This window comes from Capra hircus, chromosome 7, assembly GCF_001704415.2.
Source record: "Capra hircus breed San Clemente chromosome 7, ASM170441v1, whole genome shotgun sequence".
NCBI lineage: Eukaryota > Metazoa > Chordata > Mammalia > Artiodactyla > Bovidae > Capra > Capra hircus.
Window position 1 is genome coordinate 105,512,945 of NC_030814.1, and position 12,879 is coordinate 105,525,823.

At 42.5% G+C, this 12,879-nt stretch overlaps 1 protein-coding gene across 1 annotated transcript in view; it reads left to right on the top strand.

Annotated features, from left to right (window-relative positions):
* Positions 269-12,879, top strand: part of PRSS38 (protease, serine 38) — a 41,962-nt gene continuing 29,351 nt past the window's right edge. Inside the window, exons 1-3 of the mRNA XM_005682159.2 lie at positions 269-439; positions 645-807; positions 1,358-1,629. Of these exons, the coding sequence (XP_005682216.2) occupies positions 280-439; positions 645-807; positions 1,358-1,629 (595 nt within the window). The 5' untranslated portion in view covers positions 269-279. The remainder of the gene's footprint in view (positions 440-644; positions 808-1,357; positions 1,630-12,879) is intronic.

The window sequence follows — 12,879 nt, forward strand, 5'->3', positions numbered from 1 at the left end:
TAAGGAGCGAGAGAGACCACCACCGTCCAGGGAGCAAGACCACCCAGAGTCTAACTGAGCACCCTCCAGGGAGTGAAACCACAGAGAGCCAGCCATGGTGAGGATGGGGGAGGTGGGGTGTGGAGGGGGGCCCCCTGAGAGCTGGCTCCTGGCTGAGGAGCGAGACAGCTGGTGTTTGTGCTGCGGCGCCTTTGTACTATCGTGTGCCTGGACACTGTCGCATGTTTATGGCGTCACAGGTTGTGCGCTCCAGCCCTGACGTCCTTGAGACACGCCCACATGGCCGCGGCACTGACTGGCTCTCGCACTGGGCCTGGAGAGTCCTGGCCCACGACCCCGAGCCTCCTCCTGCTCCTGTTTTTCCTGCCTCCCACCCAGGTTGCAGCCACAGCGCACAGGCACCCTGCCAGTGAGGAGGTCGCCTTTAGCCGTGATGTGGGTAGGACCCCTCCAAGCCCAGGTTGGCGGTGGTCCTGGCGGTGAATCCGCTGAATCCTGGGCTTCTGACTCCCCAGGGTGGAGACCCAGCCTTGCGCGGTCCTTTCCTTTTTCCACGCCTCCCACTCTCCCTCCCTTCACTTTGCGCGTGGCCAGGCCCACCCTGGTGCCGCTGCTACTCACACCGTTTGTCATTCTTCCTTCAGCCTGTGGCCAGCGTCATGTGCAAGGGAAGATACTGGGAGGCGTGGATGCCCTTGAGACAAAGTGGCCCTGGCAGGCCAGTGTGCACTATGCAGGTTTCCATATCTGCGGGGGCTCCATCATTGATGAGTACTGGATCCTGTCGGCTGCCCACTGCTTTGACAGGTGAGTGGGCGGTGATGGATACCCTTCCCATGGAGGCCTAGGGCTGCAGGAGGAACCACATGGACCACATAGGACTGGGACTTCTTGGAGCTGGGGAGAGAGTGGGACCCAGCACACAGCTCCATTCACTACAGCTTCTTGCACAGGACTGAGGACTCCTTTAGGGCCATCAGCTCTTCCAGATAGGTGTGGAACAAAATAATAGGATGAGAGGTGAGGTGAGGAGTCACATCTTAGGATGGTAAGATGAGAGGTGATGAAAGGCTTATCCTCATTGGCAGCTCACTGTACATCTGACAAGCTCACCATCCAGCAGATACTGGTGAGGCCTTGAATCCTCCACGTACTCAGGGTCAGGACTTCTTTGGGGGCAATTCTGCCAGTCAGGTCCCTACTGTGCTGGAACGGCTCACTTCCCACATTCTGGCTGAGAGCTTGGATACCCAGGCCCCCATGTTCCAGGACTCCTTGGGCCTGTGAGCTCATGGAAGCTCCTCTTCCCATGTGTCAGTTGCTTGAACCACTGTACTTTTGTTCTCTGTCTCTACAGGAATAAGAACATTAAGGCATTTGATATGTATGTGGGTCTTGTGGACCTCAAGATTGCAGGCAATCACACACAGTGGTTTGAGGTGAATAGGGTGATCATACACCCCACATATGGATTGTATCACTCTATTGGAGGCGACATTGCTCTGGTGCAGCTGAAAACCCGCATTGTTTTTTCCGACTCTGTGCTTCCCATCTGTATTGCACCCCCAGACTTGACTCTTTCAAACCTTTCTTGCTGGGCTACAGGATGGGGATCCATCTCTCGACAAGGTAAGAAACAAAGTGCAGGGTGGATCCCTTTATTGGAGCTTGTGGAAGGGATGATGGCTTTATGACATTACCGGAGAGAACACGTTCTGTCCATTAAGGGGCTGCAAATATCTGAGGACTGGAATCTTTATACATCAATCACTATATGTTTCTCTGTCAATGTGGAGTTGTACTTTATTCCTGGCTGGCTTTGTTGTATACAGAGAAGTAGTTACATCTACTTTGACTGTGAAACTAATATTTTGTATACCAAGAGCACAAATTTCCAGCATAGTTGTTCTTAAAATTTTAAATTCAATTTATAATCTTTTTTAACCTATGAAAAAACATATTAGTTATTCTAGTTATCTATAAAGACCTTGTACTTGCTTTCTGGGTTTAAATCTTTGTATTTTAGGATTTCTATGGTTATATAAAAGATTATTTTTATTTTTAATTTTTATTAATTTTACTTTATTATTTTTAATATAAATTCATTTATTTTAATTGGAGGTTAATTACTTTACAATATATTGGTTTTGCCATACATCAACATGAATCCACCGCAGGTATACACGTGTTCCCCATCCTGAACTGCCTTCCCTCCTCCCTCCCCGTACCATCTCTCTGGGTCGTCTCAGTGCACCAGCCCCAAGCATCTTGTATCATGCATCGAACCTGGACTGGCGATTCGTTCCATATATGATATTATACATGTTTCAATGCCATTCTGCCAAATCATCCCACCCTCTCCCTCTCCCACAGAGTCTAAAAGACTGTTCTATACATCTGTGTCTCTTTTGCTGTCTCGCATACAGGGTTATCATTACCATCTTTCTAAATTCCATATATATGTGTTAGTATACTGTATTGGTGTTTTTCTTTCTGACTTACTTAACTCCGTCTAATAGGCTCCAGTTTCATCCACCTCATTAGAACTGATTCAAATGTATTCTTTTTAATGGCTGAGTAATACTCCATTGTGTATATGTACCACAGCTTTCTTATCCATTCATCTGCTGATGGACATCTAGGTTGCTTTCATGTCCTGGCTCTTATAAACAGTGCTGCGATGATTGCATTTGCTAATCAGACATAGCTGTTGATTTCTGTGTATTGATAATATTTCCACCCACCATATAGGACTAATTTTTAATAGTTTGTCAGTTGATTATTTAGTTGTTCTAGATTTTTAAATATATTTTCTTCAGATAAAGCTTGTTTCATCACTTCCTTTTCTATATCTTATCCTTAATTAATTTTTCTTATCTTATTGCAATGACTAGAACCTCTAGTAGAAATGTTGCTAGGTCTCTTTTTCTTGTTTTTTATTTTAATTGAAATGCTTCTAATAGCTTACTCTTGCATCTGTGACTTGATTTGGAGATTTCAAATTGATATCTTATATCAGTTTAAGAAAGTTTAACCTCTGCTTTACTTAATTAAAAAAACTCTCATTGAAGTTAAACTGATATAAATTCAAATTAGAATGTTAAAACTTTAGAATGTTAAATGTAATCCCCATGGTAAACATGAAAGGAAATTAAGAAGGAATTTAAATATTTCACTACAAAAAATCAACTAAATGATAAGAAGACAAGAATGCAAGAAAATGAGGCAAGGGGGAAGCTATAAGCCATGTAGAAAGTAAGTAGTAAAATGACAGAAGTAAGTTGCTCCTTACCAATAATTACTTTGAATGTAAATGGTTGAACTCTCAAATCAAAAGACAGAAACTGGAATTAGGGAGATAAAGCCAAGATGGCAGAGTACACCTCCTCTCACTGGAACACATAAATTACAGTCATTGATAAAACAAATATTGATGAGAAAGACTGGAATCCACCAGAGAATATTTTCTACAACTAAAGATGGGAACCATAAAGAGATGGGTAGGAAGGGCAAAATCATAATGTAGTCAAGACCTATACGCTTGGGTGGAAGACCCACAAATAGGAGGATAATTACAAATATGGAGCTTCTCCCCAAGGAATAAAGGGTCTGAACCTCACATTGGGCTCCCCGGTCCTGGGGTCCTATACCAGGAATATTTGGTTTTGGAGGCTAACAGGCCTTACTTTTGGGATACCCAGAAAGCTGTGAGAAATAAAGACTCCACTCTTCAAAGGCACATATAAAATCTCACATGCTCCAGGACCTAGAGCAGAGTAGTAATTTGAAAAGAGCCTGGGTCAGATCCACCTGCTTATCTTGGAGAGTCTCCCTGAGAGGTAGGAAGCAACTGGAGCTCATCCCGCAGACATAGACACTGGTGGCACCATTTAGAGAGGACTTCCCTGGTGGCTCAGATGGTAAAGTGTCTGCCTATAATGCGGGAGACATGGGTTCGATCCCTCGTTTGGGAAGATCTCCTGGAGAAGGAAATGGCAACCCATTCCCGTACTCTTGCCTGGAAAATCCCATGGACAGAGGAGCCTGGTAGGCTACAGTCCATGGTGTTGCAAAGAGTTGGACACGACCATTTAGGAGAGCTCATTCTATCACATGGACACTGGTGTTGACAAGCACTATTTTAAAATCCTCTGTCTAGTTTATTGGGCTTCCTCAGTGTAAAGGACAGAGAAGGCAATGGCATCCCACTCCAGTACTCTTGCCTGGAAAATCTCGTGGATGGAGGAGCCTGGTAGGCTGCAGTCCATGGGGTTGCTAAGAGTTGGACACAACTGTGTGACTTCACTTTCACTTTTCACTTTTATGCATTGGAGAAGGAAATGGCAACCCACTCCAGTGTTCTTGCCTGGAGAATCCCAGGGATGGGGGAGCCTGGTGGGCTGCCATCTATGGGGTCGCACAGAGTTGGACATGACTGAAGTGACTTAGCAGCATCAGCAGCAGTGTAAAGGATCTGCCTGCAATGCAGGAGACCCAGGTTCAATCCCTGGGTCAGGAAGATCCCCTGGGGAAGGGAATGATTACCAACTCCAGTACTCTTGCCTGGAGAATTCCATGGAGAGAGTAGCCTGATGGGCTACAGTCCGTGGGACTGCAAAGAGTAGGACACGACTCGGTTCACCACTGACCCACCTGGGAAGCCCACATTACATCCCTAGTACTTATTTATCTTGTAACTGCTGGAAGTTTATAACCTTTGACCACCTTCAACCAATTCCATCCTCAACACTCCCCTGCCACTGGTAATCACAAAACTAATCTCTTTTTCTATAAGTTTGTCTTTGAAGTCTAATTGATATGCTAGTTCCAGTTACACGACATAGTGATTTGGTATTTCTCTACAGCTCAAAATTATCACCATAAGTCTAATTACAACATGTCACCATACAAATATATTACATAATTTTTTATTTTATTCCACACACTGTACATTTCATACCTGTGACTCATTTATTTTACAACTGGAGGTTTGTACCTCTTAATCTTCCTCACCCATTTCTTTCCTTACCCCAGCCCCTCACCTCTGGCAACCACCTGTTTTTTCTCTGTATCTATAACTCTGTTCTGTTTGTTCATTTGTTTTCTTTAGATTCCACATGTAAGTGAAATCATACAATATTTGGGCTTCCTTGGTGGCTCAGATGGTAAAGAATCTGCCTGCAGTGCGGGAGACCTGGGTTCAGTCAGTGGGTTGGGAAAATTCCCTGGAGAAGGAAATGGCACCCAACTCCAGTATTCTTGCCTGGAGAATTCCATGGATAGAGGAGCCTGGTGGGCTATAGTCCATGGAGTTGCAAAGAGTCAGACATGACTAAGCAACACACACACACACACACAGACACACACACACATAATATTTGTCTTTTTCTGTTTGACTTATTTCATTTAGCACAATATCTTCAAGATCCATCCATGTTGTTGCAAATGGTAAGATTTCATTCTTTTTTGCGGCTGGTTAATGTTCCAGTATATATATGTACCACATCTTCAGTTCAGTTCAGTTCATTTCAGTTGCTCAGCCGTGTCTGACTCTTTGCTACCCCATGGATCACAGCACGCCAGGCCTCCCTGTCCATCACCAACTCCTGGAGTTCACTCAGACTCACGTCCATCGAGTCAGTGATGCCATCCAGCCATCTCATCCTCGGTCGTCCCCTTCTCCTCCTGCCCCCAATCCCTCCCAGCATCCGGGTCTTTTCCAATGAGTCAGCTCTTCACAACCGCTCATCTATTAATGGGCACTTAGGTTAGTTTAGGTCTGAAGTGAGTTTCTTGTAGGCTCTTATATATGGGTCTTATATTTGCATCCACTTTATGTCATTTGATTGGAGAATTTAGTTCATTTATATCAAAAGTAGGTGTTAACTACTGCTGTTTTGTTCATTGGTTTGGGATTGCTTTCGTAGCTCTTTTTCGTTCCTTTCTTCTTCCTTTGTTCTATTTCCTCATGATTTGAAGACTATATATAGCATTTTGCTTGGATTCCTTTCTTTTTCTGTGCGTCTATCTATCTATTATAGATTTTCTTTGTGGTCACCATGAGGTTTATATAATTCTTCTGTAATACCCATGATTATTTTACATTGCTGATCTTTTATTTTCAAATGTATTTTTAACAACACTGCATATTTACTCCCCTTTCTTCAAGATTATTGTTTTTATATATTTACTTCTTTTTGATCATGTATTTCTTAACTACTTATTGTGGATATAGTTTTGGCATTTTGTCTTTTAACCTTCTTATTGGCTTTGTATGTGTTTGATTTACTATCTTCACTATGTATTTGCTTTTACCAATGAGCTTCTTCCTTTCATAATTCTCATGTTCTAGTTGTGGCTTTTTTTCACTTAGAGAAGTCCCTTTAATATTTCTTGTAAAGTTGGTTTGGTGGTGCTGAACTCTTTTTTTTTTTTCCTCATCTGTAAAACTTTCAATCTCTCCATCAACTCTGAATGAAAACTTTGCTAGGTAGATTATTCTTGGTTGTAGGTTTTCCCCTTTCATCCCTTTAAGTTAATCATGCCATTCCCTTCTGGCCTGCAGAGTTTCTGCTGAAAGGTCAACTGATAACCTTATGGGAGTTCCCTGTATGTAATTTGTTGCTTTTCCCTTGCTGCTTTCAATATTCTCTCTTTGTCCTTAATTTTTGCCATTTTAATCACAGTGTGTCTTGGTGTGGTCCTTTTTGGTTGATCCTGTGTGGGCCAACTCTCTGTGCCCCATGGACTTGATGTCTGTTTCCTTTCCCAGGTTAGGAAATTTTTCAGCAATTATATCTTCAGATATGTTCTCTGCCCCCTTTTCTGTCTCTTCTCATTGTGGGATCCCTGTCATGCTGGTGTGTTTAATCTTGTCCCAGGGATTTCTGAGGCTATCCTGAGTTCTTTTAATTCCTTTTACTTCATTCTGCTCTTCAGCAGTTATTTCCACCATTTTATCTTCCAGCTCACTGATCCATCCTTCTGCTTCAGATATTCTGCTATTGATTCCTTCTAGAGCGTTTTTAATTTCAGTAATTGTGTTGTTTGTATGTTATTCTTTAATTCTTCTAAGTTTTGGTAATTGATTCTTACATTTTCTCCATTCTATTTTCAAGGGTTTTGATCATCTTTACTATCATTATTCTGAATTCTTTTAGAGGGGAGGAGAGGGTGAGATGTATGGAGAGAGTAACATGGAAACTTACAGTCAGTTCAGTTCAGTTCAGTCTCTCAGTCATGTCCAACTCTTTGTGACCCCATGAACCGTAGCACACCAGGCCTCCCTGTCCATCACCAACTCCCAGAGTTCACCCAAACCCATGTCCATTGTGTTGGTGATGCTATCCAACCATCTCATTCTCTGTCGTCCCCTTCTCCTCCCACCTTCAATCTTTCCCAGAATCAGGGTCTTTTCCAATGAGCCAACTCTTCGCATGAGGTGGGCAAAGGATTGGAGTTTCAGCTTCAACATCAGTCCTTCCAATGAACACCCAGGACTGATCTCCTTTAGAATGGATTGGTTGGATCTCCTTGCAGTCCAGGGGACTCTCAAGAGTCTTCTCCAACACCACAGTTCAAAAGCATCAATTCTTTGGCGCTCAGCTTTCTTCATCATCCAACTCTCACATATGTAAAATAAATAGTCAATGGAAATTTGCTGTATGTCCCAGGGAACTCAAGAGGGGTGGGATGGGGAGGGAGATGGGAAGGAGGTTCAAGAGGGAGGGGACATATATATACCTATGGCTGATTCATGTTGATGTTTGACAGAAAACAACAAAATTCTGTAGAGCAATTATCCTTTAATTTAAAAATAAATAAAATTTTTAAAAAGCATCAATTCTTTGGTGCTCAGCTTTCTTTATGGTCCAACTCTCACATCCATACATACTGGAAAAGCCATAGTTTTTTGACTATAAGGACCTTTGTCAGCAAGTAATGTCTCTGCTTTTTAGTATGCTGTCGAGGTTTGTCATAGCTTTTCTTCCAAGAAGCAACCATCTTTTATTTTCATGGCTGCAGTCACTATCTGTAGTGATTTTGGAGCCCAAGAAAATAAAGTCTATCACTGTTTTCATTGTTTCCCCATCTATTTGCCATGAAATGATGGGACCAGATTCCATGATCTTCATTTTTTGAATGTTGAGTTTTAAGCCAAATTTTCCACTCTTCTCTTTTTCTGTTCTGTTCAGCTTCATTGATGGTCTTTATTAACATGATCTTGTGGATGATAGCCATTCTGACAGGTGTGAGGTGGTACTTCACTGTGGTTTTGCTTTCCATTTCTCTGATGATTAGCTATGTTGAGCATCTTTTCATGTGCTTATTGGCCATTTGTGTGTCTCCTCAGGGAAAATGTCAGTTCATGTCTTCTGTCCATTCTGAAATTGAACTTAGATAGATAAGAGATATACATATAGATAGATGTAGATATAAATATATAGAGAGTTGTATAAGCTACTATATATTTTGGATAGTAACAGTTATAGGACATATTACTTGCAAATATTTTCTCTCATTCAGTAGGATGTCTTTTCATTTTGTAACTTTCTTAGTGGTATCTTTTACCATGCTAAAATTTTTGAGTTTAACTAGATTTCATTTGTTTATTTTTTTATTTTCCTTTCTTTCCTAAAGAGACCAGCCCCAAACACTATTGCTATAATTCATGTCAAAGAGTGTTCTGCGTGTATTCCCTTTTAGGAGTTTTGTGGTTTCAGGTCTTGCATTTTAGTCTTTAATCTATTTTCAGTTTATTTTCATATGTGGTATGAGAAAATGTTTTAATTATTTTACATGCAGCTATTCCAATTTCCCAGCACCATTTATTGAAGTTGGCCTTTTCCCCATTGTATATTTTTCCTGTTTTGTTGTAGATTGATTGACCATAAGTGTGTGGATTTATTTCTGGGTCCTCTATTGTTCTCCATTGATCTATGTGCCTATTTTATGTGCCAGTACCACACTGTTTGCACACTGAAACTTTGTAGTATAGTCTGAAGTCAGCCACCATGATTCTTATAACTTTGTTCCCTTTTCTCAACATTGCCTTGGCCATTTGTGTGTGTGTGTGTGTGTGTGTGTGTGTGTGTGTGTGTGTGTGTGTGTGTGTGACTCCATATACATTTTAGGATTATTTGTTCTAGTTCTGTGAAAAGTATCATGGGTTTTTTGGTGAGGGTTGCATTAAATCTGTAATGGCTTTGGGTAGTATGACCATGTTGTGCTGTGCTTAGTCACTCAGTTGTGTCCAAATCTTTGCAACCTCATGGACTGCAGCCCTCCAGGATCCTCTGTCCATGGCAATTCTCCAGGCAAGAATACTGGCGTACATTGCCATGCCCTCCTCCAGGGGATTGTCCCAATCCAGGGATCAAACCCAGGTCTTCTGCACTGCAGGCAGATTCTTTACTGCTGAGCCATACACACACACACACACACATTTGTTGTTGTTCAGTCAATAAGTCATGTCTGACTCTGCAACCTCATGGACAACATCATGCCAGGCTCCTCTGTCCTTCACTATCTCCCAGAGTTTGCTCAGATTCATGTCCAATGAGTCAGTGATACTCTCTAACCATCTCATCCTCTGCTGCCTCCTTCTCCTTTAGCCTTCAGTCTTTTCCAGTAAGTTGGCTCCTTGCATCAGGTGGCCAAAGTATTGGAGCTAAAGCTTCAGTGAATATTCAGGGTTTACTTCCTTTACGATTGACTGGTTTGATCTCCTTGCAGTCCAAGGGACTCTCAAGAGTCTTCTCCAGCACCACAGTTCAAAAGCATCAGTTCTTTAATGCTCAGCCTTCTTTATGGTCCAACTCTCACATTTGTACAAGACTACTAGAAACATACGGATTTTGTTGGCAAAGTGATGTCTCTGCTTTTTAACGTGCTGTCTAGGTTTGTCATGATTTTCCTTCCAGGGAGTAAATGTCTTAATTTCGTGGCTTCAGCCACCACCCACAGAGATTTCGGAGCCCAAGAAAATAAATTCTGTCACTGCTTCCACTTTATCCCTTCCATTTGCCATGAAGTGATGGGGCCAGATGCCATGATCTTAGTTTTTGTAATGCTTAGTTTCAAGAGAGCTTTTTCAGTCTCCCCTTTCTTTTTTTTAAAATATAAATTTATTTATTTTAATTGGAGGCTAATTACTTTACAATATTGTAGTGGTTTTGCCATACATCAACATGAATCCACCACGGGTGTACACGTGTTCCCCATCCTGAGCACCCCCTCCCACCTCCCTCCCTATACCATCCCTCTGGGTCATCCCAGTGCACCAGCCCCGAGCATCCTGTATGATGCATCGAACCTGGACTGGCGATTCATTTCACACATGATATTATACATGTTTCAATGCCATTCTCCCAAATCATCCCACCCTCGCCCTCTCCCACAGAGTCCATAAGACTGTTCTATACATCTGTGTCTCTTTTGCTGTCTCACATACAGGGTTATCATTACCATCTTTCTAAATTCCATATATATGCATAGGTATACTGTATTGGTGTTTTTCTTTCTGGGTACACTCTGTATAATAGGCTCCAGTTTCATCCACCTCATTAGAACTGATGCAAATGTATTCTTTTTAATGGCTGAGTAATACTCCATTGTGTATATGTACCAAAGCTTTCTTATCCATTTGTCTGCTGATGGACACCTAGTTTGCTTCACTCTCCCCTTTCACCCTCACCAAGAGACTCTTTAGTTCTTCTTTGCTTTCTGCCATTAGAGTGGTATCATCTGCATATCTGAGGTTGTTGATATTTGTCCCAGCAGTCTTGATTCCAGTTTGTGATGAATCCAGCCTGGCATTTTGCATGAGGTACTTTGCATATAAGTTAAATAAGCAGGGTGATAATATACAACCTTGTCATACTCCTTTCCCAATTTTGAATCAGTCAGTTGCCCCATGTTTAGTTCAAACTGTTGCTTCTTGACCTACATACAAGTTTCTCAGAAGACAGGTATGGTGGTCTGATACTCCCATCTCTTTAAGAATTTTCCACAGTTGTTTATATAGCCTTTGACTGTGTGGATCACAGCATATGTGTGTGTATATATATGTTTCAGTTCAGTTCAGTCGCTCAGTCGCGTCCGACTCTTTGCGACCCCATAAACTGCAGCACGCCAGGCCTCCCTCAGTTCAGTTCAGTTCAGTTCAGTCGCTCAGTCGTGTCCATCTCTTTACGACCCCATGAATTGCAGCACGCCAGGCCTCCCTGTCCATCACCAATTCCTGGAGTTCACTCAGACTCACGTCCATCGAGTCAGTGATGCCATCCAGCCATCTCATCCTCTGTCGCCCCCTTCTCCTCCTGCCCCCAATCCCTCCCAGCATCAGAGTCTTTTCCAATGAGTCAACTCTTCGCATGAGGTGGCCAAAGTACTGGAGTTTCAGCTTTAGCATCATTCCTTCCAAAGAAATCCCAGGGCTGATCTCCTTCAGAATGGACTGGTTGGTTCTCCTTGCAGACCAAGGGACTCTCAAGAGTCTTCTCCAACACCACAGTCAAAGCATCAATTCTTCAGCACTCAGCCTTCTTCACAGTCCAACTCTCACATCCATACATAACCACTGGAAAAACCATAGCCTTGACTAGACTTCCCTGGTGGCTCAGACGGTAAAGTGTCTGTCTACCATGCGGGAGACCCGGGTTAGATCCCTGGATTGGGAAGATCCCCTGGAGAAGGAAATGGCAATCCACTCCAGTACTTTTGCCTGGAAAATCCCATGGACAGAGGAGCTTGGTAGGCTAAAGTCCATGGGGTCACAAAGAGTCGGACACGACTGAGCAACTTCACTTCACTTGACTAGACGGGCCTTAGTCGGCAAAGTAACGTCTCTGCTTTGGAATATACTGTCTAGGTTGGTCATAATTTTTCTTCCAAGGAGTAAGCGTCTTTTAATTTCATGGCTGCAATCACCATCTGAAGTGATTCTGGACCCCCAAAAAATAAAGTCTGACACTGTTTCCACTGTTTCCCCATCTATTTCCCATGAAGTGATGGGACCAGATGCCATGATCTTCGTTTTCTGAATGTTGAGCTTTAAGCCAACTTTTTCATTCTCCTCTTTCACTTTCATCAAGAGGCTTTTTAGCTCCTCTTCACTTTCTGCCATAAGGGTGGTGTCATCTGCATATCTGAGGTTATTGATATTTCTCCCGCCAATCTTGATTCCAGCTTGTGTTTCTTCCAGTCCAGAGTTTCTCATGATGTACTCTGCATAGAAGTTAAATAAGCAGGGTGACAATATACAGCCTTGATGTACTCCTTTTCCTATTTGGAACCAGTCTGTTGTTCCATGTCCAGTTCTAACTGTTGCTTCCTGACCTGCATATAGGTTCTCAAGAGGCAGGTCAGGTGGTCTGGTATTCCCATCTCTTTCAGAATTTTCCACAGTTTATTGTGATCCACACAGTCAAAGGCTTTGGCATAGTCAATAAAGCAGAAATAGATGTTTTTCTGGAACTCTCTTGCTTTTTCCATGATCCAGAAGATGTTGGCAATTTGATCTCTGGTTGCTCTGCCTTTTCTAAAACCAGCTTGAACATCTGGAAGTTCACGGTTCACGTATTGCTGAAGCCTGGCTTGGAGAATTTTGAGCATTACTTTACTAGCATGTGAGATGAGTGCAATTGTGCGGTAGTTTGAGCATTCTTTGGCATTGCCTTTCTTTGGGATTGGAATGAAAACTGACCTTTTCCAGTCCTGTGGCCACTGCTGAGTTTTCCAAATTTGCTGGCATATTGAGTGCAGCACTTTCACAGCATCATCTTTCAGGATTTGAAACAGCTCAACTGGAATTCCATCACCTCCACTAGCTTTGTTCGTAGTGATGCTTTCTATGGCCCACTTGACTTCACATTCCAG